At 32.3% G+C, this 25,710-nt stretch overlaps 1 protein-coding gene across 1 annotated transcript in view; it reads right to left on the bottom strand.

The window, feature by feature from the left end:
• Positions 1-2,792: 2,792 nt before the first annotated feature.
• LOC130891304 (uncharacterized) overlaps positions 2,793-25,710 on the bottom strand; it is a 169,731-nt gene continuing 146,813 nt past the window's right edge. The window contains exons 4-8 of the mRNA XM_057795942.1: positions 25,296-25,497; positions 23,267-23,427; positions 8,652-8,837; positions 5,501-6,844; positions 2,793-3,086 (exon numbers count right to left, since the gene is read on the bottom strand). Of these exons, the coding sequence (XP_057651925.1) occupies positions 3,018-3,086; positions 5,501-6,844; positions 8,652-8,837; positions 23,267-23,427; positions 25,296-25,497 (1,962 nt within the window). The 3' untranslated portion in view covers positions 2,793-3,017. The remainder of the gene's footprint in view (positions 3,087-5,500; positions 6,845-8,651; positions 8,838-23,266; positions 23,428-25,295; positions 25,498-25,710) is intronic.

Here is a 25,710-nt window from a genome sequence, read left to right as displayed (position 1 = left end):
CTATTCCTTTTTCTTATTATTTCTTTATGGAAAAAGTTTTGACCAATATGATTCCCCTATGTATATAGATATTGGGGTATTATATACACTGCAACCCAATAGATCTATTGTATACCCCTTTCTTGCTACGATACTGGGTAACCCAGTATTTAAAGTTGATGTGTTAATACCACTTCTTTTTAGAAAGACTAGAATGTGGGATGGCTGTAGCTGTCAGAGATCTTCATCTTCTATGTCATACGCTACCAGGTGTAGAGCTCTGGAGTTTTGTAGTGTTTCACACTTCGAGAGAATGTGGATAGAGGTTTCTTCCTTTGCACAACAGAATCTGGACGCTGCATTATCTGCCAAGTCTAGCGTCCTCAGGTGTCTATTGAGGCGAGCGACAGTGCACCGATAGGACTCCTGCTAATATTCGTAGTTTGTTCTAACTTAGGTTTATACATTCAGTAGATCTTCTCTGGTTATAGTTTCCTAGGAAAGTCTTTGCCTGTCTCAATCCCTGTAGGTTGTCCCAATAGTTGGTTTTGCTCCTATCTACCTTCTTTTCCAATGCTTTTTCTATTGTTCTATAGGTGATACCTCTGAAGATTTCAGGGCCTATGAACCGCTTGTCTGTCCCCGATTTAGCGAGCTTCATTTCTATTCACTCCTGTGTGTCACGAAATCCATTGCTGCGTAACTTTATTTTTCCTGCCTAGCTCGCTTTAATTTTTCTAGGCAATCCCAAACGAGTTTGGATTTTATGATATTGGAGCTTAAAGCTTTAATGGCTGCTTGGCTATCGGAGAAGATGATAATGTCCTGTTTCCAATAGTTCCTTTTTATATTGAACTGGACACATTTCCATTTGCATAAATTTCTTCTTGAAAAATGCTTGGTGTATTGGGCAGGTTTTCAGAATTTTTTGTTCTGGATACAATCTTATTCCAGTTTGGTCTGTTCCGTATACCATTCAATGGCTTTTCTGTTATTGTCTTGTATGGTGTTTTGATACCATTTACTTCTACAGTTTAAAATTGGGGTAAATTTTTTCCCGCAACTAAACTTTTTCGATGCATCATCGTGAGTCATGTCCCAGTTTTGGTGATTTCCCAAGTTCGAGCTGCAAGTTACTGTTGCTGTTGTTTTTATACTTATCGCATACTTTGGTATTGCCTGAAAAAAGCCATTGTTTCGTATTTTTGAGGAATAAACTCCCCATAAAACCACTGAAAGCGAAATAATTTTGTTCTAAAATTAACATCTTAATAAAGAATAAAATAACGCGAAAAATTTTTCAAAAAATTAAAAAAAAACCAAAACGAAAAGGACTGTTTTTACTTGCAAGCTGTCTTTTTGATTTGCTCTGGCTAAAAATCCTAAATCTCCGTTCGCAAACACAATCCCACGCAACCACCACAACCCCAGCCTTATCCTACCAAATTCTATCCAACGAATCTCTCTCTCTCTCTTTCTCTAATAGATTTTAGTGAGTGTTGGTGTAGTGGTAGTGGAAAAGGATGAATATCACCAACGGTTCCAGAAATTCCAATTTAATTGAAATGTGTTTAAACATTTTAGTATTCGTATAACCGGGATCCATTTTTAAAAAATAGACACATTCGTTTTTTTATGTATTTCAATTATCAAAAGAAAAGAAAAATATTACTTTTCGATTTTTTTAATTCATCAATTACTTCGATTTTGGAAAGAATAGGAATCATTCCTGACTCTCCTAAAACAATTAAAGTTGTTTTCATTTCTTAAGAGAGCATAATAGTAATAATGCTATGAAGAATTTTCCAGAGGGTTTACAAGAAGTAGAAAAAGTGTCTTTCTGATTCTTCGGGAGTCAATAAAAGCAACCAAGGGATTATAGATGTCCATATCAAAAACTGAACATACTCAAGTTGCATCATATAAAACGATATTGAGTGCCTAACAAAAGCCACAAAAATTACTTTGGTTAACAGTTATTTGGAAAGGGACTCTTTGAAAATAACTTGACTTCTCCTAAGCTTTATCTTCGATATAATCGTATATAAGAACAATGTAATTAGTTATTAACGCAATGGGGTTATAGTAATGAAAAAGAATCAAAAACTTGCTCAATATACCATAGAAATCTAAACAAAGAGATGTTCATAAATTGGAAATAAGCTAGACGTTGTTATAGTGATTTGATTTTTTTGGTAATAATCACACATTCATGCTTATTTTCTAGAAGTAAATAATGTGCTAATTTTCTAATTATCATTATTCATAATATTGTTGATATAGAAGATTCTAAATGTAGCTTTTCAGTATAAATATACAATTTGAAGTCAGTAATATACAGAATATGGAAAAATTTATGACAAACCAGGAAGATGGATGGATCTAAAAAGATCTTATAACGAAAATGGGAACAGGAAAGGGGCAACAGAAGACGGAAACAGGAGATAATAAACGATATCGATATGGGAAAAAAAGATATATGAGATTGGGAAAGCAGTCTAGAGATGGAGACGAGAAAAAGATGAATAAGAGAACACAAGATGATGAACGATACAATCGAAACCGGAAGCTGGTACTCATCAACTCCTTTACCAACATGAGCCACACTCCCAGTGTATTTCCTTATCTCTATTTGTTGCACCCAATGCAGAAGTCTCTCTGTTTCTATATGCTCTATCTGTGGACCTCTCTCTACCTATTTATCTGCATCCTCTAATGTACTTCTTTCTTTATATTTTCTGCTTCTCTCTGTATCTTTTACTTCCTCTTTCTCCGGTATTTTTCTATAATGGTAGGGTAATAAAAAATATTCATACATATAGAGATATTTTATTTATAAAAGGAATTCAATACCTAATTGAATATATTTACAATAGAATTAATATAAACTATATAACTATAACAACAATATATACAACAGAATTATTCAAATATAATTTGGAAAAATATAAATTATTATTAAAATAAGTTGTTAAATGGACGAATACACTAGTAGAAGATTTCTTTTTGGGAATAATCTGTAATTTATTTAAAATTCTTTAGCAATTTGATTCAGTCCTTGCAGTCCTTGGAACTCCCAGCTGTTGCACCACTTTTTTCTCTATTTCCTGCAAGCATAAGATTACTCGTTATATATCTTTTCAATAATATGTTGATACTTTTTATATTCTTTCCCAATTAATCTACCTGTTATAGTAAAAATATATTTCATTCAAAAGTAAAAACTGTAACCTTTTGTAACAAGAATAATTTGACAGATATATTTTAAGCGGTAGTGGTAGCGGAAGTGAAATACCACAATAGCCTCGGTTTTGAACATTAACCTGTCATAAACTAACAAGACACAGAATTAAAAAAAGTCTTGACTGCGAACGCTCAACATGTTCTCGATTGTTACAGTTACCGATAGGTAGCAGTCCGCCGAATGCGACCATAGATTTCTCCAGTTCCATATTCATATTACAAATAATTAGAGAATTACTATTAAAATGAAATTATAATTTCCATTAAACAAGTATTTAATGTATAGATATTAAAACAACTTATCAAATTCTGTAATGTTCCCAATTATTATATTTTGGATCAACAATATAACTCAATTATTACAAATTAAATTGTACAGAACAATAAAATTGTTTCAATGCCATTACATTATATGCAATTATATCAGTTATACAAAATCACTTTTTTGAAAATGGTAATTTATTGTTCCCAGCATAAGATCATCAATCGTCAATCATTTTATAACTTTTAATAGGTTGGCAGCAGTTTAGCGGAAACAATAAACAACCATTATTTCTATACTAAAATAAACAGGTGCTTCAAGCATTAAAAATATCACATTAATTGTGTATCATGCTTTTATGACCGTTTTCTATTGATATTCAAGGAATTTTCGGTATGCAATTATATATCATTCCACTTTAACTGTCGATCCCGGTTCCATTTTCTTAAGGTAAATTGTTATAATGTGTTGTTAGTAAAATATGATGCAGTCTTAAGTATGTAGGCAGAGAATTTCATCATTAAACAAATATGTGTTAACCCTAGAATCACAATTCTAGTGTCAATCTCGTTTTTAGGGTTCGTTCTAGTTTTACCAAACTGGTATTGTACAATAGCAATCGAATTATTACCATCAAAAGACTTATTATGATAACAAATGCTATTCGATTTCGGGTTATTTTACATAAAGATTTACTGGAAGAATTTTTGTATAATTAATAAAAACAGATAATTCGTTTTAATCAATGTCTGTTAATTTAAAATAATATATATATACAGTGGAAACAGGAAACATTTTCATAACATTCTTGCAGTTGTTATAATTGATGTGTTTGCACTAATATTGACAAATGACATAGGGTCATACCCATTGCACATCAAATTTCCCCATAAAATCTGTATGATGATTATAATTCCACAAGTATGACCAAAAGTTTCAATAATTTGAATTAATTAAAATTAAATTTGAAGGTTTGCCTGCACTGTTCAACAATACCAATTAACACAGTAAATTACAACTATACTGCCTTAATTAGTATATGAAGAATAAGAGGTTACATACTATTTCTATAACTTTTTCCAGCTTTGAAATGTGTAAGAATGCTTTGAACAACACCACCTCTTCAATTTTCTGGATATTTGTGATTTTATATGAACGAGTTTACCAACTTTACCAACTTTATTTTCAATATTAAGTTGTTAGTCCAATACATTGTACCATACCATAACCATGCAAAGACCTTAGAAGCAACACTATGTACTCTACTGTGTACACGGAAGTCATTTCTTATTCTCACAATTTCTATATATTTCAGATGTGACTGATTACATTTTATGAATTTCATGGTCTTCATATGCGATTACAATCCGTATACTCAATACCTGCGCATGATGATTCAGCAACAATGTATGTCACGCATAGAATGTGATTTGCCATTAAAATATTTCTGCTGACAATTTCTGTTGGTTGGTGACGGAGCCTGAAGTATTGGCGTAGGTACTTTTTAATTCAAAGAATGAATGGTACAATGTTGTGGACAACTTCTGCACTACAATTCAGTTTTCTACTTCTTTAATCCAATCAACCCCTCAACCAAAACTAGATGATTGAAAAAACCCATAACCTCTTATATCTTAGAAAAACAAAGTTGTTTAGTATAACTTCTCATTGAGAAATCTTTGGTGGTTGTGCTTACAATCTACCTGTTGTGATTCCAGGATTTACTCAGCCCCATTAAATTAATATCCAAAATATGTAATTTAATAGTGTGTTAAATTGATTATATGTCATGATTTATGAATGTGAATATATCATGAAAATGGAAAATCTTCATTCAGCATATCATGGTAAACTGAATTTGCAATCAATTCAAAATATAATTTCTTGGAAATTTATGAACCATGCTATTTCCTACCTCATACCAAGAAGCTACATTCGTATATGTTAGTTAGTAAGAAATCAGCCGCCTGTCACAAAATGACCCATCACCATGGTATTCGCTGTAAAAAATCTTACCCTTTGAAGCTCTTTGTTCCTCTGATGTCTAGCTAGTAACTCGATGTCAGACAAATAAGCTAAACTCTCGGATTTAACAATTGCTCCTTCTAATTCGGGAGCGAGTTTTGGTATTGAGTTTTGCTTTTTCTTACGAAGCAGAGAATTTAGTTTCCAACCAGATTGAGGAGGTTTAAATGTTGATAATTTTTCCTTTGGTTCCTCATCGTCTGTTTTATTGGTGCTTTTAGTGATTACGAAATCAGTGATTAGTGGGGAATGTGGTATATTTGTACTGTTATAGCAGGGTATTACTGACGAGTTATTTGTGGTATCTGTATTATTAACTTTAATTTTGGTTGTGTTATCTGGTTCATCGCCAGTTATTTTGACTAGTGTAACGGATTTTCCTTTGGTGTTATTGGGTGAAGAGTATAATGAAATAACAGTAGTAGATTTAGTATTATGAATGGAATATAATGTAGGTTTAGTATCTGGGCTGCCTCCGGATATACTGGAGGCTGTGGACCAGTTCGGTCCATGGGTTGGTGAACTGTATCCGGAGGTGCTTTGGGAATCAGGATAGTGGACGATAACTTTAGCACCCTTACCGTTCACCGACGGCTTGAAGGTATACAATTCAGGTTGGCACTCGGTTAAGGGAGAGGTAATCTCGGCTAGGGATCCTACTGCACTAAGAGTTTTTTCACTGCTTTCACTAGCGTCACTATTTCTCCATACAGCAAGAGGTCTAGGTTGTCCATCTAAGGACTTGGCATCTGAAGGCGTATCAATAGTATTAGGACTTTCTAAATCTTGTATTAATTGTAGAGCTGCTTCTAATTCTTTAGAGAAATCTGCATCACTACTTTTGCCTTCTGAACGACTGCTGCTTTTTGAGTTGTGAGTTTTTTCGGATGTCGTTGCGCTTTCACTTGTATTACTTTGTGGCGATGTGATATTTGGAGATTCTTTCTTCACTATTTTATTTTGCAATTCCTTCATCAAAGATGCATATTGAACAGTCTCTACTCTAGGGGTGACGGATTCTGGTCTTCGCATGATCACAGCTTGAGGAGCCTGGTAATGTTGATCGTCTTCCTTGTTACTTAAAGCAGTATTTAGTCTTGAGCGATATATAGTTGGTTCCGTGAGTTTTTCTAAACATTCATATATAAGAGGATTTTTATTGTGATTCGAATTTAAACTAAGTTGAGATGAACTAGCCGACAAAACTATTGGAGAATGTGAGCGAGAGAAGCTTTTCATATAACATAGTTTCCTGTCACTATTGCTCGTGCTGTCATCCGAAGCTTCTTCTATATGAACTACAGGTTTGTCGACAATATGGCCATTTTCTCTGACCTACAAATTAGAAAATAACGTTAGGAAAATTTAGCAAAAATTTATATATGATCAAATAAAGGAAATACAAAATGAAATTATGCCGTAGCATCATCAAGTCAATTTAAATCCAATAAATAATATATCCAGTGGACTGAAAAATTTTTTTATACAACAAATTGCCTTTATTCTCAAAATAGACTTTAGTTTTAGCATGAACCTCTTCATCGGCGCAACATTTCTATCTAGCGAACATTGTCTTGAAGCCTGAGAACAGGAAAAAGTCCTCGATGGCTGGATAATCCGGTTGATCAAAGCCAAATTCACGCAAATTTACTATCGTTTAATCGATTTGTGTCTCAATGCATTTTCTTGACGAAACAACAATTTATTCTTCTTTTTTCAGTGATTTAGTCTTTCAAATGTTTCAATAATGCTACGTAATAGTCGCTGTTTATGGTTCTTCCCTTTTTAGAGCAGTCGATATGAATATTATAGTATGCATATCCCAAAATATTAATGCCTTAACCTTGCCAGCCGATTTTTACGTCTTTCCATGGTTTGGAGTCGATTGCCCTCCAGTGTGAAATGATAAAAACCAGAATCATACTTCAATATCTTTTGGGGTCTTATAGATACCTTAAGTAAATTCCTTTACCGTTATCTGAAATTGTGAAGTTATTTTGTGTACTTTATTGTCATGTTTTAGTCGGTGACAGCCTCTTTGGAACGTTCACTATTTTTACCAAAAAGCAAAGCTGTGACACATAAATTAATGACAGATGTCAAATTTATAGACATGTCTTTTGAGGATTGAGATTAAGAAATTTTCAGCCCACCTGATATTTGCATTTACAAAAAAGTATTGCCTAAAAAAATTCAAACAAGTACTATATTTACACCCACATGCACCTCTCGCTTTAATAGATATTGAAGATGAAAAAAAATTGTGGACATAATAAATTTCCTATACAATCAATCTCCTTGGAAAAAATTTTGACATGGATAATTTGTTATACACCACAGTTCTTAACTATACACACAATGGCCACTGGCACGGATTGTATTATTATTAGTAAAATTTTAAAGCTAATAGTAAATTTTGTCAAAGATGCGGTTCCGGAAGAAAAAAGTTCACATCCGAGAGATATGACCGATTCATTGTGAACACATACCTACTGGAAAATCGCGCTCTCACTGGTGTTAAAGTCCAACAAGGGCTCAGAGAAACGCGAGGTGTGGACGTGAAGGACTGGACAGTCGAAAAAAGACTTATAGTAGTTAACTTTGGAACAAAAAAGTCCAGCTACCAGAGAACAAGTTAATTGGAGTGCCGAACAATGGGACTCCGTTCTCTTCTCAGACGAAAGCAGAGTATGCCTGCATAGTAGGGATAGAAGACGTGGAGAAAGATTCGTGCAGTGTTGTATAAAAGAAATCGTGGCTTTTGGAGGATGGTTATGGTGGGTATTTCAATGAAAGCAATTTTATTGAATTGGAGCGGGGGATTACCTGCGAACCGATACATAGAAGACATTTTAGGTCATTACGTCGTTTCCTACGACAGTTTCATTGAAGAAAACTTCTTCCTAATGCAGGACAATAACTTTTTTTGGCCATTTAATTATTAATTAAAATGATTAGAATTAGATTAGAATTTCAAAACGATGCATTTGGTTGTTAGATGATTAAGAGGACAAACTTACAACTTAAGTACCTAAGTACTTAATAATAAACTGAACGATTTTTAGATTTAACAGTGAAGTCGAATGGAAAATCTAGACTCGATATTAGCTTTATACCATTTTTATCCAATAAGAAAACTTACTATGTCGTTTTGCACATTAGTGGCAGTACCATTCGTCGATTTTTGTGGCGTTCCATTTTGAAGTACTTCAAAGTAGGGTCCTTTCCCTGAAATACCGTTGGAACAGCTTGCGTTGTCGGCGTCGAAAACCCAACTTTGAGCGTAAGCGTCATACACAGTGTGCGAGTTTGGTTTCGTACTTTTCGGCTGAAAAAGAATAAAATTTATTATTTTCACGAAAATCCAAAATATAAAAAATTTTTTGGCCCTACTGAACACACTGTTTACATAACCACTATACACAGCAAAACTCACCATTACTCTGTATGGAGCGCACTTCGATAACCAAGTAATCGACTTCGTATACTGAGGGTAAATTTCACCTTCAGTCTTGAAGACGATAACCTGGTTATCGAAACGCGCGTCAGGCAATTCAATTGCGAGTATTGGTGTAGTGGTAGTGTAAATAGTGTGTTCAGCGTAAATGGCTTCAGAAATTGCAGCTTAGACGAAGACATACAATGCCACTTATAAGGTCGGTCCGTTGTAAAGTATAAAAAATGTATTATTTTGAATACTGTGTTTTGCGACTTTCTATTACTATTTAAATGTTTCTCAAAAATTGATATGAATAAATAGAATTAATTAATTGAGGACTCAAATGTTTTTATTCTGGCATGATAGATTTTAAAGATGGTATCATTTAAATGGGTTTAATTTCCCTTAAAATAATTTTTTATGTTACCGATAGATGGTGACACCTGAAAATCTACTGTACATTTTGTTCTAAAATTAACTCGATGTTGGAAAAATAATGTTAATAATGTATTTAGAATTATAAAAATTATAGCTGATAGTGTTCGGTTTTTACCGTAGTTGAGAATTCTTTTTATTTTATTACACATTTGGTTATTGAATTTTTAAAACAGCAATTCACTGCACCTATTTCAACAGGAATGTTTTGTACCCTCATATTTTGAGACAAGCAGTAACAAGTTTAAACTCACTCCAACTTGTAAGCCTGCTACTATAACCACTTTAGTTAGATCGTATTTGAAGTATTCGTCATGAAATGGAATTAATGTTGCACAACCAGCTTCATAGCTGTTCAAAAGTAGGTACTTTCAACCGAGGTGTTAAGAAAAAATTGTACTATTAAAAGTATACTCACTTGAAACGGATACAAAATGTAGGATAAAGGCTAGACGAAATTGAAATAAAATGATAACAGTACACAAAAAAAACGATATATAATTGTCAAGTTTGCTAACGATCGATTCACTTTAAAATAATAATAAATGTGAATAAACGTGTGCCACTTCACGCCCGATTACTTAATCGAAAGTTTCATAATGGTTGCTTCTCTTGTGACTGACTTATCTGAGAAAATATTCTTGTATAGAAAGAAAACATAATAAGAAGTACTTATCTCGTGTAAGGTGTGTTTGCAGTACCACTACCAATGTACGTTGTCTCATGTAATTTCTGTGTAATTCAGATTGAATAATCCTAAAATATACATTGAAGTTCCGTGTGTGAAATGATGACAACAGTGGCGGATTGTGCCTTAATTGAATAAGGACTATTTTTTTAGATAGGGTACACCCTATTTATTTCATTATCTAACTAGTGAAAAAAATTACTCACAATTTATTATATATACCACAATTATCAGTTAATTAAGTTTTGATTTTATAATATTTTATATTAAATTTTATATTTGAATATTTCTTCGCTTTTTATGCATTTGTTCACATAATTTTGTAGATAAATTATCTAGATTTCTTGATTTTACGTTTCCTTCAAATGAAATTTCTTTTAAATACAAATAAAATCTTGTAGTTTTGACCTATTGCCATCTTTACCTTTGAGGTTAAGATATACGAAAAATTCGTTGGGAGCTAGATCTGATGAATAGGGTGGGAGGTCAACCAATTATTAGTGCAATTTGTGATTTTAAAGCTTGGCTATTACCACAATGAGAGAAGGAGCGTTGACCTGATGGAACAGCTGTTTTTTATCTTCGAATACTGTCGCTTTTTTGCCATTTCATCCTTAACCTTATCAAGCAATGATGCATAATACTCTCGTGTGATTGTTTCACCTTTTTAAAGCTAGTCGATGAATACAATCCCGTGAATATACCAAAAAACAGTCGCATTACTTTTCAGGTGAATAAATCATCTTTGCGTTTTTGCGGGTTCGACATTTGTAATCCACAGTCTTGACTATTTTCGCGTTTTAAGAGTGCGGTGGTGTATTCACTTATACGATCGTCTCTCAATGCTGGGGCAAATATATTGCCCAACTTATATTAAGAGTGTCCACATCTTCAGGTTGAAATCGAAAAGTTTTTAGGTAACCCTCGTATATGTAATTTCAAAGGGAAATTTTGCCATCTTCCTAAATAAAATTATTTACAATAATCAACTGAGATTTGCGGGATTGCAGTTTTGTAATAAAACATTTTTCAATGGACGTAGAGTTTCTTATTTTTTGTTGATTTCTTTTGATTTCGAAATCCATCCAATTAAAGACATAACCTAACCTAGGTAAGGTTAGGTCAGGACGATATGAATGAATTTTTATAGAATTTAGTTTTTCAAAATCTTAAGGTATACATGAATTAAAATAAGGTTTAATAAATCAGGTTTTTATTATACACTGGCCGTCTGCATTCGATTAGTACGGACCTTTTAGATTTAGATTTAGAAAGCTGTATTTTTCGTGACTACGAGGAGTTTCACAAACTATGCTAGTCAATTTATTAGTTAATTTTTATTATAAATTTTACATAAAATTGATTAAATTATAAAGTATTATTTGTTAGCAATTTTTTTTATTTAATTTTATCTAAAAATTCCGGAATGTTTAAGAATAACTGATTTCATATATTTGAAAAAATATAAGTATTTGTTTCTGTTAGATATAGTATCACTATCACTATCACTTGTCAAAATTGGATTTTGAGGACTCTAAACGTCATCATTTTGATAAAATTAATTCTAGTATCAATGGGTAATGTGAATGATCTAACTTAACCTAATCTAAACTTATTGGTTCCTATACCAGTCGATTAAATTTAAATTGTCTTAGTTTCTAATAAATTTAGTATTAAGACAAAGAAGCATTTCACATTCTCTTTTTATCGTAAACTGTATATGGGGATGAAAACATTTGACAAACAACGTTATGGTTTCATGGCCAATTCATGGTCAATCTGGACAAAACTTTCATATTCATCTGGTACTGAAAGTAAACTTATATAATTGATTTCAAACGAGCCATATGTGTTACCGCATCGAAATTGGTACATAAATTTTGATTATGATAGTAATATGTAATGTTTAACTGTTGACTGAGGCCAACAAGAATTGAATGTGCTTTTATTACAAGGTACGAGGCATATTTTTTAAGTAAGTACCGTTTTGGAATGAAAAAAAGAAGTCCAAAGATATCGCAATATTTTTATTTTTACATGAAAGCCTGTACCTTAATCTAATTTTCTCAATAATTTCCGTGAATATGGAGGCACTTGTCATAACGTGGCATCAGTTTTTGAATACCATCCTCATAAAATTCTGCCGCCTGACTTGTTAACCACTGTATCACAACTGTTTTGACTTCGTTATCGTCTTGAAGACGCTGACCGCCCAGGTGTTTCTTCAAGTGCAGGAACAAATGGTAGTCGCTGGGCGCCAGATCAGGGCTGTAGGAAGGATCATCTAGAGTTTCCCATTGAAAAGATTTGATTAGATCTTTGGTCCGATTAGCCACATGTAGACGGGCATTGTCATGCAGCAAAACGATACTCTTACTCAACTTGCCACGTCTTTTGTTCTGGATTGCACGACGCAGATTGTTCAATGTCTCACAATAAAACGTTGCATTGATTGTCTCATTACGAGGCCGAAACTCCACTAGCAATACTCCTTTTCTGTCCCAAAAAGCTGTGCACATGATTTTACGGGCAGAAATTGTTTTCTTAAATTTCACTTTTTTGGGTGATGATGAATGTCGCCATTCCATGGATTATTGTTTCGATTCTGGTGTAACATAGGCCACCCATGTTTCGTCACCAGTAACAATTTGGTCTAAAAAATCTTCACCTTCATTGTGTTACCGCTCAAGGAAAGTCAATGCACTGCCTAAACGTTGGGTTTTGTTCAAATCCGTCAACATTTTTGGAACCCAACGTGAACACAATTTCCGGTATTTTAAGTTCTTGGTCACAATGCGATACAAAACACTACGAGAATATTGAGGAAAGTAGTCGCACAATGATGAAATTGTAAAGCGTCTGTTTTCTCTCACCTTTTCGTCCACTTTCTGCACCAAATCTTCATTAACGACCGAAGGACGCCCATTCCGTTCTTCATCATGCACATTTGAGGCCTTTTCCTTACCATTCCATCACTCATAATGTTTTGTTCGTAAATTTCACAGATCTCACGATGAATATCGATCGGTTTTACGCCTTTAGCACTAAGAAATCGTATAACAGCCCGAACTTCACAATCGGCGGGACTCACGATTGAAGGAGGCATCTTAAACACTCAGTAAACAACGTACACAATGAAGAATCAGATCTAATGGCGTCAGTGCGTAGACAAGAGATGTAGGTAATCAGCACGCATGTGCGGAACACCGGCCTTGGGGTTGCGGCGGCGGAATCGCAAAACGGTACTTACTTAAAAGATAGTAGATATTTATGTAACAAGTGTGTAAAGTAGCCTTTTTTCGATGTCGAAAAAGACCATTAGACACGCATACAATATTTTGACTACTACCGAAAATTTTATCAAAATATACAGAAGTTTAATGGTAATTTTTTCACGCATTAGTGCGTAAAGTAACTTTAATATTTCGTTAGAAGAATCTATAAAGCTTTTATTGATTCCTTATAAAATATATATTTATTAATATGTACATTTTAATCAAGATTAGAACAAATTAACAGAACAGTAGACGAATTCAATTAGTAATAATACTATTATTAAAGGTGCAAATAAAAATTGAAATGATCGCGACTTGAGCCTGGAACCTCCCGCATGTCAGCCACTACGCTACGGAGATCTTAATAATTCGTCAATTGTGATAGGATAATGTAATTGGAGTTGTTCGAAAGAAAAATAATAGCTACTGGAATGTTTGCATAGAAAAAAAGCATTTTCCTTTCTCATAATAACCGGCCATGCCTCAATTATTTCTATTTAACCATCTTATTCGCTCTTTGGGACTTGTGGTTCTACAAGATAAATTTTTGATACAATTTCTAACACGGAGAAAGCCAGAAGAGAGCAGACTGAAGCTATTTCGAAAGAAATCTTCCAGAAATTTTTCTAGTTATGGATTGAATTGCAATAAGTACATTACTATTAGTACTTTAACGGGGATTAATTCAAATTTGTTTTTTAATACAATTATTAATCGTCACGAGATTCTTTGGAAATCTGGAATACGCAAAATAGGAGTTTGAAAATACTACTAAAACTTTGTACATAACCTAACTTTTTATTTCTTTTATATAGAAGACAAATAGTTCTTAATATGATAAAATAGTAGTCATAGATCATCATACGGTACATAAAAATTCTTGTTTCTAGTAAACAAACTTCTTCTAGTATCTATTCTTCTCCATTGTTTATTAGTTTGTTAAGCAGGGTCCACATTATGCCGCGGTAGGCCGGGCGGGTTGACCGGGGTGGTCTAAGCTGGGCGAGTATGTTCGGGCTGGCACGACGTCCACACCGAAAACGAAGCCGACCGGGTTATGTTGGGAATCTGAACTATCCCATAGAAGACGACGTTCTCTACATAAGTCTATTAACACTAAAACTTGTTCGTCATTCCACTCCACCACTTAAAATGAACAATAAAAAACCCTACTTAAACAAACTGAGTCGAAAATAAAATAATTCGTCTAGTTCGGTCGGAGGTTTAATTGTAACTGAAGCCGCTCGGGGCCGCTCGGCACGTCCCCACTCTATATTTTTGTTCGGCTCGGCTCGGCTCGGCTTCCTTTGATCTGTACCTACTTTATGCGGGTTGGGATCGGTACGGCCCGGGCCGGCATTTTCTAACCCGGCAAAGCCGCCCGGGGCATCTGCATCAACGCGGCTTATACCGCCCGGGTCAGCCCGCCCGGCCTACCCCGGCATGGTGTGGACCCTGCTTAAAAGTCTCATTTTTCGTTTTCGAAAACGGTCTTCGTTCTTATAAATGAATTAGATTCTGAATTTCTGTTAGAGCACATGAAAATCACAACTCAATATTTGATACGTTATTTAATTGAAGGAGAGACAAAGAGCTTGAAAGCTATGTATAAAAGTATTATAAGGTAATCAGTAAATGGCAATTAGAAAAATAGATAGTACATTCATTTAATTAATATAAATGACCTTTTTCTAAAAATTCTACAAATATATTAACAATTTGATTTGACGTTTTAAATTAAGAAATTAAAAGTAATTAATTAGTTTCATTTTCAAATCTATTTAAAACAATTATTTTTGAATTTCAAATAATAAAATTTTTAATGTGTTAAACACGATTGATCAAGCAAGCCAATTGAAAACATTCTGTTAATGTATCCCGGTCATGGTATCTAAGAATCAATATTTTTAATACATTTAAATTTGGTAGATTTCTTTGGTTTATAAGTATCAAGGTCATCTTTGTGGTACAACCCACTCAATATCGTCAGAATTTCAATTTAATATTCATTGGGGTTTTCTGACTCTTTTATTCATAGCTTTTATTAGACCCAAAGTCAAAACCCGTATTCTTTGTTTGACAGCAAATACCATCCATATTAGAATGAATTAGATATTCAGATCAAGCATGTATGGAAGCGGATTCATAGCCGCAAATAGTTGACGTGAAACTAGTTTTATGAACAATCAGGTTAAAGTAACTTCTGTGTATTTTTATCTCCATCCTATCAATTTTTATTTCATTTCCTTCATTTTTTGTAGCAAATCGATGTTCAATATTTAGTTTATACATGTAGGAAGCCAATTTACAATCTAGTTGAACATAGAAATAGTTAAATCTGATGCTGTTGCTTAAGCACGATAAAAAATGTTTTTCTAGATATATTTTTTGACAAATGCCAATAGCAAAGCGTGTAATTTGTTAAATAAAACCTTAAAAAATCTTCTATCTATTTGCAGATCCTAAATGGAAGTTGCTAATTCGAGAGTACTGAAGTACATCAGTAATGTTCCTTAGCAATTAATTTTGTGTTATCTGGATTATTTGGGTTTGGCTTTCCTTGGCACATCCCACATTTTTATATAAAGTTTCCAGAGTAACTTCGCATCTAGTCTTAGCCCCAGATATTTTGCGGAATTATCATGTGGTATCTGTTCGTCGTCTATTTTGTTTGGAACATATTGCTTTTTATTTTATATTTTATTTTTATCTTTTGGTGTAATAATTAATTTTTTCAATTGATGTATGTAAATTGATTGCCGCTTATTAGTAGCTGTCGTTCAGACACAGGAGTGTGTTCGTTTCATAATTAGTGGATATAATTAGTGTACAAGAGATAAGAAACGGTCCAATTACACTACCTTGTGGTGCAACTGCGTAGATATCCTCCAAGTCTGAGTTTTTGTCCTCTTATCTACGACTGTAACAGTTTTGAATATTGATTAAGCAAATTTGTGCCAAACTTTGTCAAATATCTAAGCCCCATCTAAGAAGACACAGGAGCAGGACCTCTAGTACTAGTTTTCTATGACATTGGTCATCCGGTGTATTTGGTCTAGGATGGAGTTACTTTCCCTGAAGATGGTAGTAGTGCATGCTCAAGTCGGAAATCTGCATTTATAATATACATTATTTCAATTATAACTTTATATGATAAATGTTCTTTTGTGATGAGGTCAAAACTAGAAACTTCCTTTAGTTGTTATTCTCTTCGTGGATGTTTCCTTTGGAATAGTATAGAGTGTTTCCAAGCTGTCTTGATTTTGTATTATCTGTTCAAGTTGTTCGTTAGCTGTAAAATAGTTTGCTAAATGTTCTACAGATCAATTTGTTTCTTTTTGATATTATTTGCTAAAACTCATTTTGGTTTTTAAGTCTTAGTGATAAATTATTTATTCTTGGAATTCTACCAATTAGTTTGTTTGTTAATTGAGCATGAAGGGTTTTGCTTGTGCATGAGTCACATGATAAATTCCTTAACATGGAGAAGTCGATCCAGTCGAGAACATTATCTGGATCGGCAGGCCAGCATGTTGGTTACTTGTTACTTAGTTACTTGTTGTTACTTAGTTACTTGTTACCTGTTACTTAGTTGCATTGAAGGTTTTTTCCCTTCTGTTATAATAAACGACAATCCACATCATTGTGTTTCACGAAACTTCAGTGTTTTTCATAGCATACCTGGGTGGATTATAGATCACAGTGACAATTGTAATTATTCGTTTTAATGTTCACTGACGTAGACTGAATTTTTCTTGTCTCTTCCGATAAAAGGTTATGCTGTCTCTTATTATGACGGCACTATCTCCTTTGGACTTATTGTCCAAAGGAGATAGTGTGATATGACTGTATGACTCTTCTGTGAAATGAAACGATACATATATTAATTTTTTATATCTCTAGTATGGTTTGCAGCTCTTGTTGATGCTTTTATAGATCATTTGCACTCCATTCTAGAATTTTTAGGTGACTTGCCTTTTTGTTATAGTTTTTTGGTACCGTATTCCATTCTGATTATTCTATCATTCAAATTTGTTCTATCTAAAAGTCGTTTTGACTTTCCTTTCGTTCTTTTTTTGTTGTCTAGTAAGTACCTGACTTGTTTTCATTTTCAGATTGAGTTGTCCTCGATTTGCTTTTTCTCGTAGATTCTTGTTGCTGATTTTTTACGTTTCTTGGTTTATCACATGGGACTGATGAAGTTTTTTGACGCATCTAGGTTCTATTCACTTCACCCAGATTTTCAGACTGCATTTATTTAAATAATTTAATTTAAATAAGTTAAGTTTTGTCTCCTAAACATTTTTATTTATTTATGTAGTACAATTATGTTTAAGTTTAAAAATATGGAAATGCAATCAAAAAGTAGGAATTCTAATATAGGAATTTTTTAACTTTAGATATTGCGAGTACAGCAAATTTCGGAAAAATAAATAAAATATTTAATTGTTATATTTATCGTATTTTTTGTATTCTTTTATATATTTTGAGGATTGTTCTCTTCATATTCTAATATATGTTCAAATGAAAATACCTACATCTATCTATCGTTTATTCATTTTTCCTTAAAAAATTTATTCTCATCATTGTATTATTTTATAATGTAAATGAACTAAGTAATGCAAAATTTTTAAAAATTTCTTAACATTTCTTGTTATTGGTATTAGTTTTTACTTTTAAACGAAATCAAATTCAAGACTCAAAATGAATTGAAAGTATTAACATCCTTAACGTTAATATGTAATACGAAACCCAATTATTTTACTTATTATTATTATTATTATTATTATATTATAATGGGACGGGTTTCAAGGTTATTAGTATATCTGAGGTAATATGTTAGGATGCGCATATTTGTGGATCGTTTTTTATAAATAAACCGGTTTTTTTTTCTATATAGATGAATTTGTTGCGAAAAATCATTTGAATGAATTGGGTTCTCACAGATCGCCGATTATAATACGTATAATTTTCTTTCTTATAGAATAATTTTCAAAGTGTTAATTTTAAATATACCCTCTTCCCAAAATAGCAACTGTCTTTGCGATATCATGTGATTTAATTGATAAGACACAACTGAGCTAGTAGGCACACAATTTAATCTCCATTCGTTGGTTGGGTTTTTAAAAGAATAGTTTGGTCTTAATTATTGGAGCCTTTGATCTTAATAATTGGGACTGAAACATATTGTGGATGATTTAATATATTTTACTTCGATCGTTTTATAAGCTGACTGAAACACTCATCGAATGATGAGTCGTAGGATGTTTTTTGAGTTATAGCAGAGCTATCGCCAAATAAATGAATGTAAACGCACAAACAGAAACAGTTTTTCGTCTTGCAGGTTAATTTCGACCTACAATAACATACGCAATAGGGAATTTAATGGTTCAGAAAATGTACTAAAGTAAATTTGATATGAAACAATATGAAGGGGAAACGAAGTAAGACAAAGTTCAATTGGTATGAACATAATGATAATGTAGAATTGAATGGAGGGAGGTAATTCAAGAAAAAGAAAAAAGATGCAAACACGACCATCGTTTGACTAGGTAGAGGACGAAATTCAGACAAAACTCTTGAGAAGTGAAAATACTTTTCTCGTAGGAAAAATAGATGATGGGGATACAATCCTCTGCCTGAAAAGCCAAGGACAAAGAGAAATGAATTTCGAGATTAATTTGCAATACCAAATTTTCAACCGCCGATGAATTTTACAAGATTTTTGAATGAAAGACTATAACAAAACCGATAAATAAGTATAAAAGAAAACGGAATAGTTAAAACTAACAAATTTCAAAAATACTGTCCTACGTTACTTTGATCTTATATTTAAATGAAAAAAAAAAACAAAATTCGTTATATGTTTGGTTCAATCGAAACAACGCTAATTCTATTTCAGAAAATACATTTTAACTCTTCCTACTTTATTTATTTTTGAATATTCATCACAACTTGTTTAAACTTATTTAACATATAGAGAGTATCAAGTATATTACGAAGTGATTATCTTCAATCTTTATATTCATTGAAAATTCACTACTTTTTGTATCATTTTTTTTGAAAAATTTCATAAAAATTTAATTTTTATTAGAACTTTGTTAATTTTTGTCCAAATGATAAAAAATCAAATTCATTGGAATTTTTTCTTTCAAAAAATGTTAAATATATTTTTTTTATAATATTTGATATTTTGCTAGTTTTGAGATCGTAAATAGTTAATATTTCTACAGTTGTGGGATAAAATTTTCCATTTCTGCACTAATTTTTAAGATTAAACCCCCTCTAGAAGGGGTGGATTCAACCCCATAGACAATACCAGGTGTAAACATATTTTTAAAATCGATTCTGATAATGATTTTGACTTAGTTGTACACGTTGATATCAATTGGTTGCCGGGATCAAAAATCTTTGGATAGATTCCTGATTGACTGGACTATATATGTTACGTACTAATTGTTTCGATACCTCCTGTTCTGTCTAAAATGTCGCAAATATTTGTTTTCGTATAAATTTTTGTATTGTTGTATGAAACTTATTTATCAACAAATGGCCTTTTGATACACTTGATTAAACAATATCACATAGAACCCCAAGTTCGGTAAATCGTGTCACGTAGAATAGCATGTGGGAACATATCTCTTGCTGTTCTATTATGAAAATCTTGTTCCAGTTAAACAACTTCATCCCGATGTTCGTTTATTATGAACGCAACATGCGGTCACGCATTAACTAGATATCTTCTCCATAAAATTAGAATCCAGGATAATAGATTGATATCGATTAAATCATTAAATGTATCTACAATTATGTAATTTAGCTACACTTATACACCGATTTTTATTAGTTTTCTGTTAAATGGCACATGGTAATGGAAAAAATTGAAAAAAGCGTCATCGTCATCGAATTGATCTATAGTTGAAAAAAATCTAAATTAGATGATCGGTTCACGGTGAATTGGTGTAAAATTGTGGTTAATTTTTGGGTGGTCGGTTTTTGCAGGTCATTGCATTTTCCACGTACTTCGAGAAAACTTTTATTATTTTATTTCATGTTATAATACGAAAAAAATTACTTTGTTTTCTTATTTTGAATCGTTAATTCAGCAGGCTAAAAAATAGTACAGTGAATGGAAATTTTTGCTACGAATTATAATCTACTGTTCGATATAAGAATCAAACTTAAACAGAAAGTGAAAATTGAAAATTGCACAATAAACAAAATTCTTATATTCTATTTTGTGTTTCTACCCAGAGAGTTAAAGCTATCAGGGGCAGATCCATGGAGGGCGATGGGGGCGATCCCTCCTAAGCTAACCATTATAAGTATTATATGTGACTCCTTTTTTTAGAGGTTAACAACACTCGTATGCGTCTAATTTCATTTGTCGAAATTTTACATAAATTTGGGAAATAAGTTTTAATACTCATATAAACAAAACTGTTTTGTAATATTAATTATTGTTTACCTGGAAAAGAATAAGGGAAACAGAGAAAAAGTTTCATAAATTTTATAGTAATTGATTTAGATATTTCACAGAAGATGAAACTTGAGTTGTCCAATGAAGAGCTGTAATATCTAAAGTTAAACGCTAAACTAATAATATTCCTTATCGACTTGTCTAAGCAGAATTTTAGTGTAGTGAGATCTTGAGTTTCTTGTTTATCAATAAAACGTATCCGTAAAGTGAACAACGTGGCTTGTCTTTGGGTTTTATTTGTAACAGTTGAGAGACGTCTTTATGAAAATTTTCAATACATAAATAAAAGGTATTATTTTAGAAACATTATAACGTTTAAGAAAAATGAGGTAAGTCTCTAATTCATTATAAATTTTTTCCATAAAAAACAAACATGTGTATTAATATGAATATGGATTAGCAGTGGAGCTGATAATCCTGTGAAGTGGCAAACTCTATTATCAGTCTTAATCCTGTGAAAATTTGAATTAATCACCTTCAAAGTACTGCCTTTGGTTATCAGTATACGTTCCTTTCCATTTTAGAATATTTTTAATTCTCGGAAAGAGCCAGAAGCTGCATGGTACTAACTCTGGGAAGTAAGGTAGGTGTGAAAAAACAGGAAGTCTTTTAGCGTGCCAAAAAAAAGAAAGGAGTATTTTCATCTTTCTTCACATATCGTTTCGCAAACTTTCTAGAACCCTCTAGTGGAAATCGGAGTTTACAGTCGTTCTATTTAGAACAAACACCGATCGGATTATCCCTCACAATTGAAAAAAAAAACAATGCACCGACTGTTCGTCGTTCTTACTCACTTATGATCAATTTTCAATTGGTCATTCCTGTTGTTAATATTCTTTAAGCTATTACATCATCATATTAGACACATTTTACTACTCCATGGCATTCTTAGGAATTTTTCAACTTGGATCAAAACTCAATATTAACGCGTTGGTAAAAATTAAATGTTTTGGAAAAGTACGTTTTTAGTTTTGAGTCGCTCGTGAAAATATGAGTATGTCAATTCCATTTGTATTGCACATTGCAAACAATGGAAATGTTTGTTTTGTTGTTAAATATTATTGATTATGAAGTTTTCACGCCATAACAATTTGACATGAATACTGATATCTGTAATGGTAAAATTTGTTTGAGGAAAAAGTTCTCTACGTATTATAATTAGTATTTATTCTGTTTACTAAAATATTTTCAGTCTGTTGAACTAAATAAATCGCATTATTAGGTAGCCATTTAAATAACAAGTTAAGCTGTTAACTGATATTAATTTACTAGTATCTTGGTTGAAGTTGATTGAAATATAAAAATAACTAACAAGCAAAATATACAGCAGTTTATCATGGATATTCATTGTCTGATTTTGTACTGCTACCAAAACTTTGTAATTAATACAATAACTATTTTAGACAAGGTTAACCTCTATAATATATGAACTTAGTTTTATCCTGTTGTATCCGGCGACTAAAAGCATTATCGTGAACATAGAGATACGATTCAGATGTTTTGATACGAAATATTCCCTTAAATACCTATATTATGCTCTAAATTCGATTGTTATGGTCTAATTCACAAAATCGGTGTAAAGTACAATTAGTGCAGGTTTCAATTTTTGTTAAATTTTCAAATAAAGCGTATGTTTGTGATAACCATATTTTTCGAATACGAAACACGAAATATCACATCCAAAATAATTTTTGGGTTGATATCAACACTATTTTCGCTATTTGGTATTCAAATTTTTCCCCAAAAAGTAGTAAAATATCTAGTATGCAACTTCAAAATATAGAAATAAAAATTATACTATTATTAATACCAACTTTTTTACATGAAAATTTTAAGCCAATCAAATGCCTTAACTTTGATAGGTTGCTATAAAAACAACCTGAGTTTTTGCGTGACCTAACTGTCAGCTGTCACGTGCGGATGTCATAATATCAGAGGCATAAATTATTTTTTATGTCTAAAATTATTTTATATCAAGTTATATACCTCAACTTTTATTTCACCCAAACTATCTTTCCCAAAAAGTAATATTTTCTTCTTACAGATAAAACTTTAGTACGTTTTAAAAATTGTCAAGAAAGCGTCAAAAGAAAAGGTTATGTCACCTTAATTTCTTGGGTCACGAAACATCAAATCAAAATAAATGCTCATAAATACGTCAACAATTTTCGAACCGTGTCTCCCAAGAGTTTGAATTAGTCTGGGAAAACTTATGAGTTGCGAATTTTTTACGAAAAAAATATCGGAAATAATTAACTCTAGGTAAGTTATATGATTATTTTGTGAAAATGCGCTAATAATAATTTTCAGTTAAGTTATTCTTCGCTGTAGTAACTATAAGTACCTCGAACGATATAAAGGACATGTCGATATTTAATGGCAAAAAGTGAAAGTTAGACACGTGCGTACATATTATGAATAATGAATGAAAAGTACTTACCCTAGGTATGATGTACTCGATATCGGAAAGTTGTTCGTGTGATCCTCTAAACTTTTTATTCCTGGGTTTTGAAACGAATTGCATTGAACAAAAAGCGAATTGACAATCGATAAATGAAACCACAAACACCACTGCGGCTGCCACTCTCGACACGAAACAAGCTGAAAGTATAGATAAACAAGTAACGAATTTATTCAGTCATAATTATTATTAAATTTGAAAGAGACGAGGATATCTCTGTGTCGGGTATGCAATAAACTAGTGAATCACGACGTTTTACTTGAGTTGATAAGTTGGCCCGAGGGTCCGTCGGAGCTTTTGCCTTTGTGTGACCTTTATAAATATTTTTAAATGTACCTATTCAATAGCCGGTTTTGAAAAGGTTTGGTCCATCTCCGTACAACGAACAAATCAGTGTCGTGTGATTGAGTGGGAAGAAGTACGCAAAAAGACACAATTGTATTTATGTATATTAAATCATTACTAATCACAATGGTGAATTATCATATATTTTGTAATTGCGCGTGGGGAATATATTTATGAATACCGTATGTTCAAAATTTCCGTGACGCAGCGATTTAACGGATTTGGCTTAATTAGGCCAAAATAAATCGAAAATGAAGAATGAAATTTTTTGATATCTCGCTTCGTTTTCGAGATATCGATACTTTAAGTTATAATAAAACGTTAGTTCAAAATTCGCTTTATTGAACAGATGGCGTTCAATACTTCGTTTCAAATGAATATTTTATGACCTCAAATTCAATATGAATCTTGTAATTCAATAAAAAAACGATTTTTTATTTAATTTTAATATTATTTACCCTGATACTCCAAAATTATATTGAAAAAAACAGATTTTGATAACAAAATTGTTGTTTTTCATTATTTATAAAATAAAAAAAAATATTTAATGATAGTATGGAGATTTAATTAGTAATTTAATGTAAAAATATCCTTTTTCGAGCACGTTCTGAATGCTTTCAAAAGTGTATTTATTTTCGAAAATACATGTTTAATTAACATATTTTATACAATTTATACGCATTTGAAAAAAAATTTCATGTTTTATACTTCGTGAAAGAGAAGTAATAAGGAAAAACGAAGTAAATAACCTACAGAATTATCATAAATGTGTGATTTTTCCTCCCAATAGAACGATATAGTATGATTCTCTATATATATAAAGTCGCTCTACTGCTTTCCTCCACCTATTTTTGTTCATGGTTGCTTCACGTCAGTTCTCTATTCCTATTCTTTCTAAATCTTCTCTACATGCTTCTATCCATTTTTTCCTTGTATGCACGCCCTCTTTTCTCGTCCGTTCTGTCTATATGCCCCATCCAACAGTGTCCTTTTGCTCTCACCACATAACTCATCTCAGCCGACAAGACACTCCTTTGATCTCTGCGTTGGTTCTTCTTCTCCACTCGTTGTACTCCCGCACTCCTTCGAAAATCCTCCTTAGTACCTTTCTCTCCCATGTGTTTTCTTTTTTTTTGTTCATGATCCAACTGCCATACAGAACCGTTGGTTGTATAACTGTTTTGTAAATGCGGCTCTTGAAATATCTCTGGATCTTAATAGTCCTCCTAGTCTTTTGTCAATTTCCCTGGTTCACCTCCTTCGTTTGTCACTGACACTTCCATGTATTCGAACACCTAGACTTTATCAAATCTATACTTCTTATTTTGCTCTTTCGTCACTTTCAATTGGTTGCAGCTATTCAGATCCCTTCCCATCTCCATATTATTGGTCCTTTGTTCATTTATGAGCAGTCCATATATTTTTTCTTCCTTTTCAAAGAGTAGGAACAATATTTCTAGATCCTTTTTCTTTTTTATTTATGAAATATTAGAATAAATACATTACTTAAGTAGCGTGTGTAAAAAGTAGAGAATTTAACCAGAAAAAGTATCATGGGTTTACATTTTTCTAAATGTATTCAACTATTTTATTTTCCTTATTTATAGATACCTACGAAAATTGAGTTTGCTATTTTGTTTTGTAATGAAGAAAATAATCTTACCGTATTCTATGAGCAGATAATTACTATATTTTCTAAGTATCTTCGACATATCAGTAGTGTAAAACCAGTACTCAGTCACAATTATATTCACAATAGTGATTGTAAGAATCGAAATGGCTAAATAGAGCAAAATTTCCTGCCTTCTTGGTGATAGAACGCCTATACACGCTATAATTCCTCCACAAATTCCAATAATAATGTTCTGAAACAAAAAATAATTATTATAAATTGAAGTTTCAGTTTCAGAATTAATAAAAAAATTATAATTGTATTAATTTCAAAGTACATAAATTTTTTGTAAAATTTCTGCTAACAAAACGTTCGAATATACAAAATTAGCTTCCAGCTTCCATAAATATGTATATTTATTCTTCTTTGAATCAATATTTAACTAATGAATTATTCAAATGTTGTT

This window comes from Diorhabda carinulata, chromosome 3 (assembly GCF_026250575.1).
Source record: "Diorhabda carinulata isolate Delta chromosome 3, icDioCari1.1, whole genome shotgun sequence".
Taxonomy (NCBI): domain Eukaryota; kingdom Metazoa; phylum Arthropoda; class Insecta; order Coleoptera; family Chrysomelidae; genus Diorhabda; species Diorhabda carinulata.
Note: the sequence above shows the minus strand (reverse complement) of the source record. Positions and strands in the feature narration are given on the sequence as shown.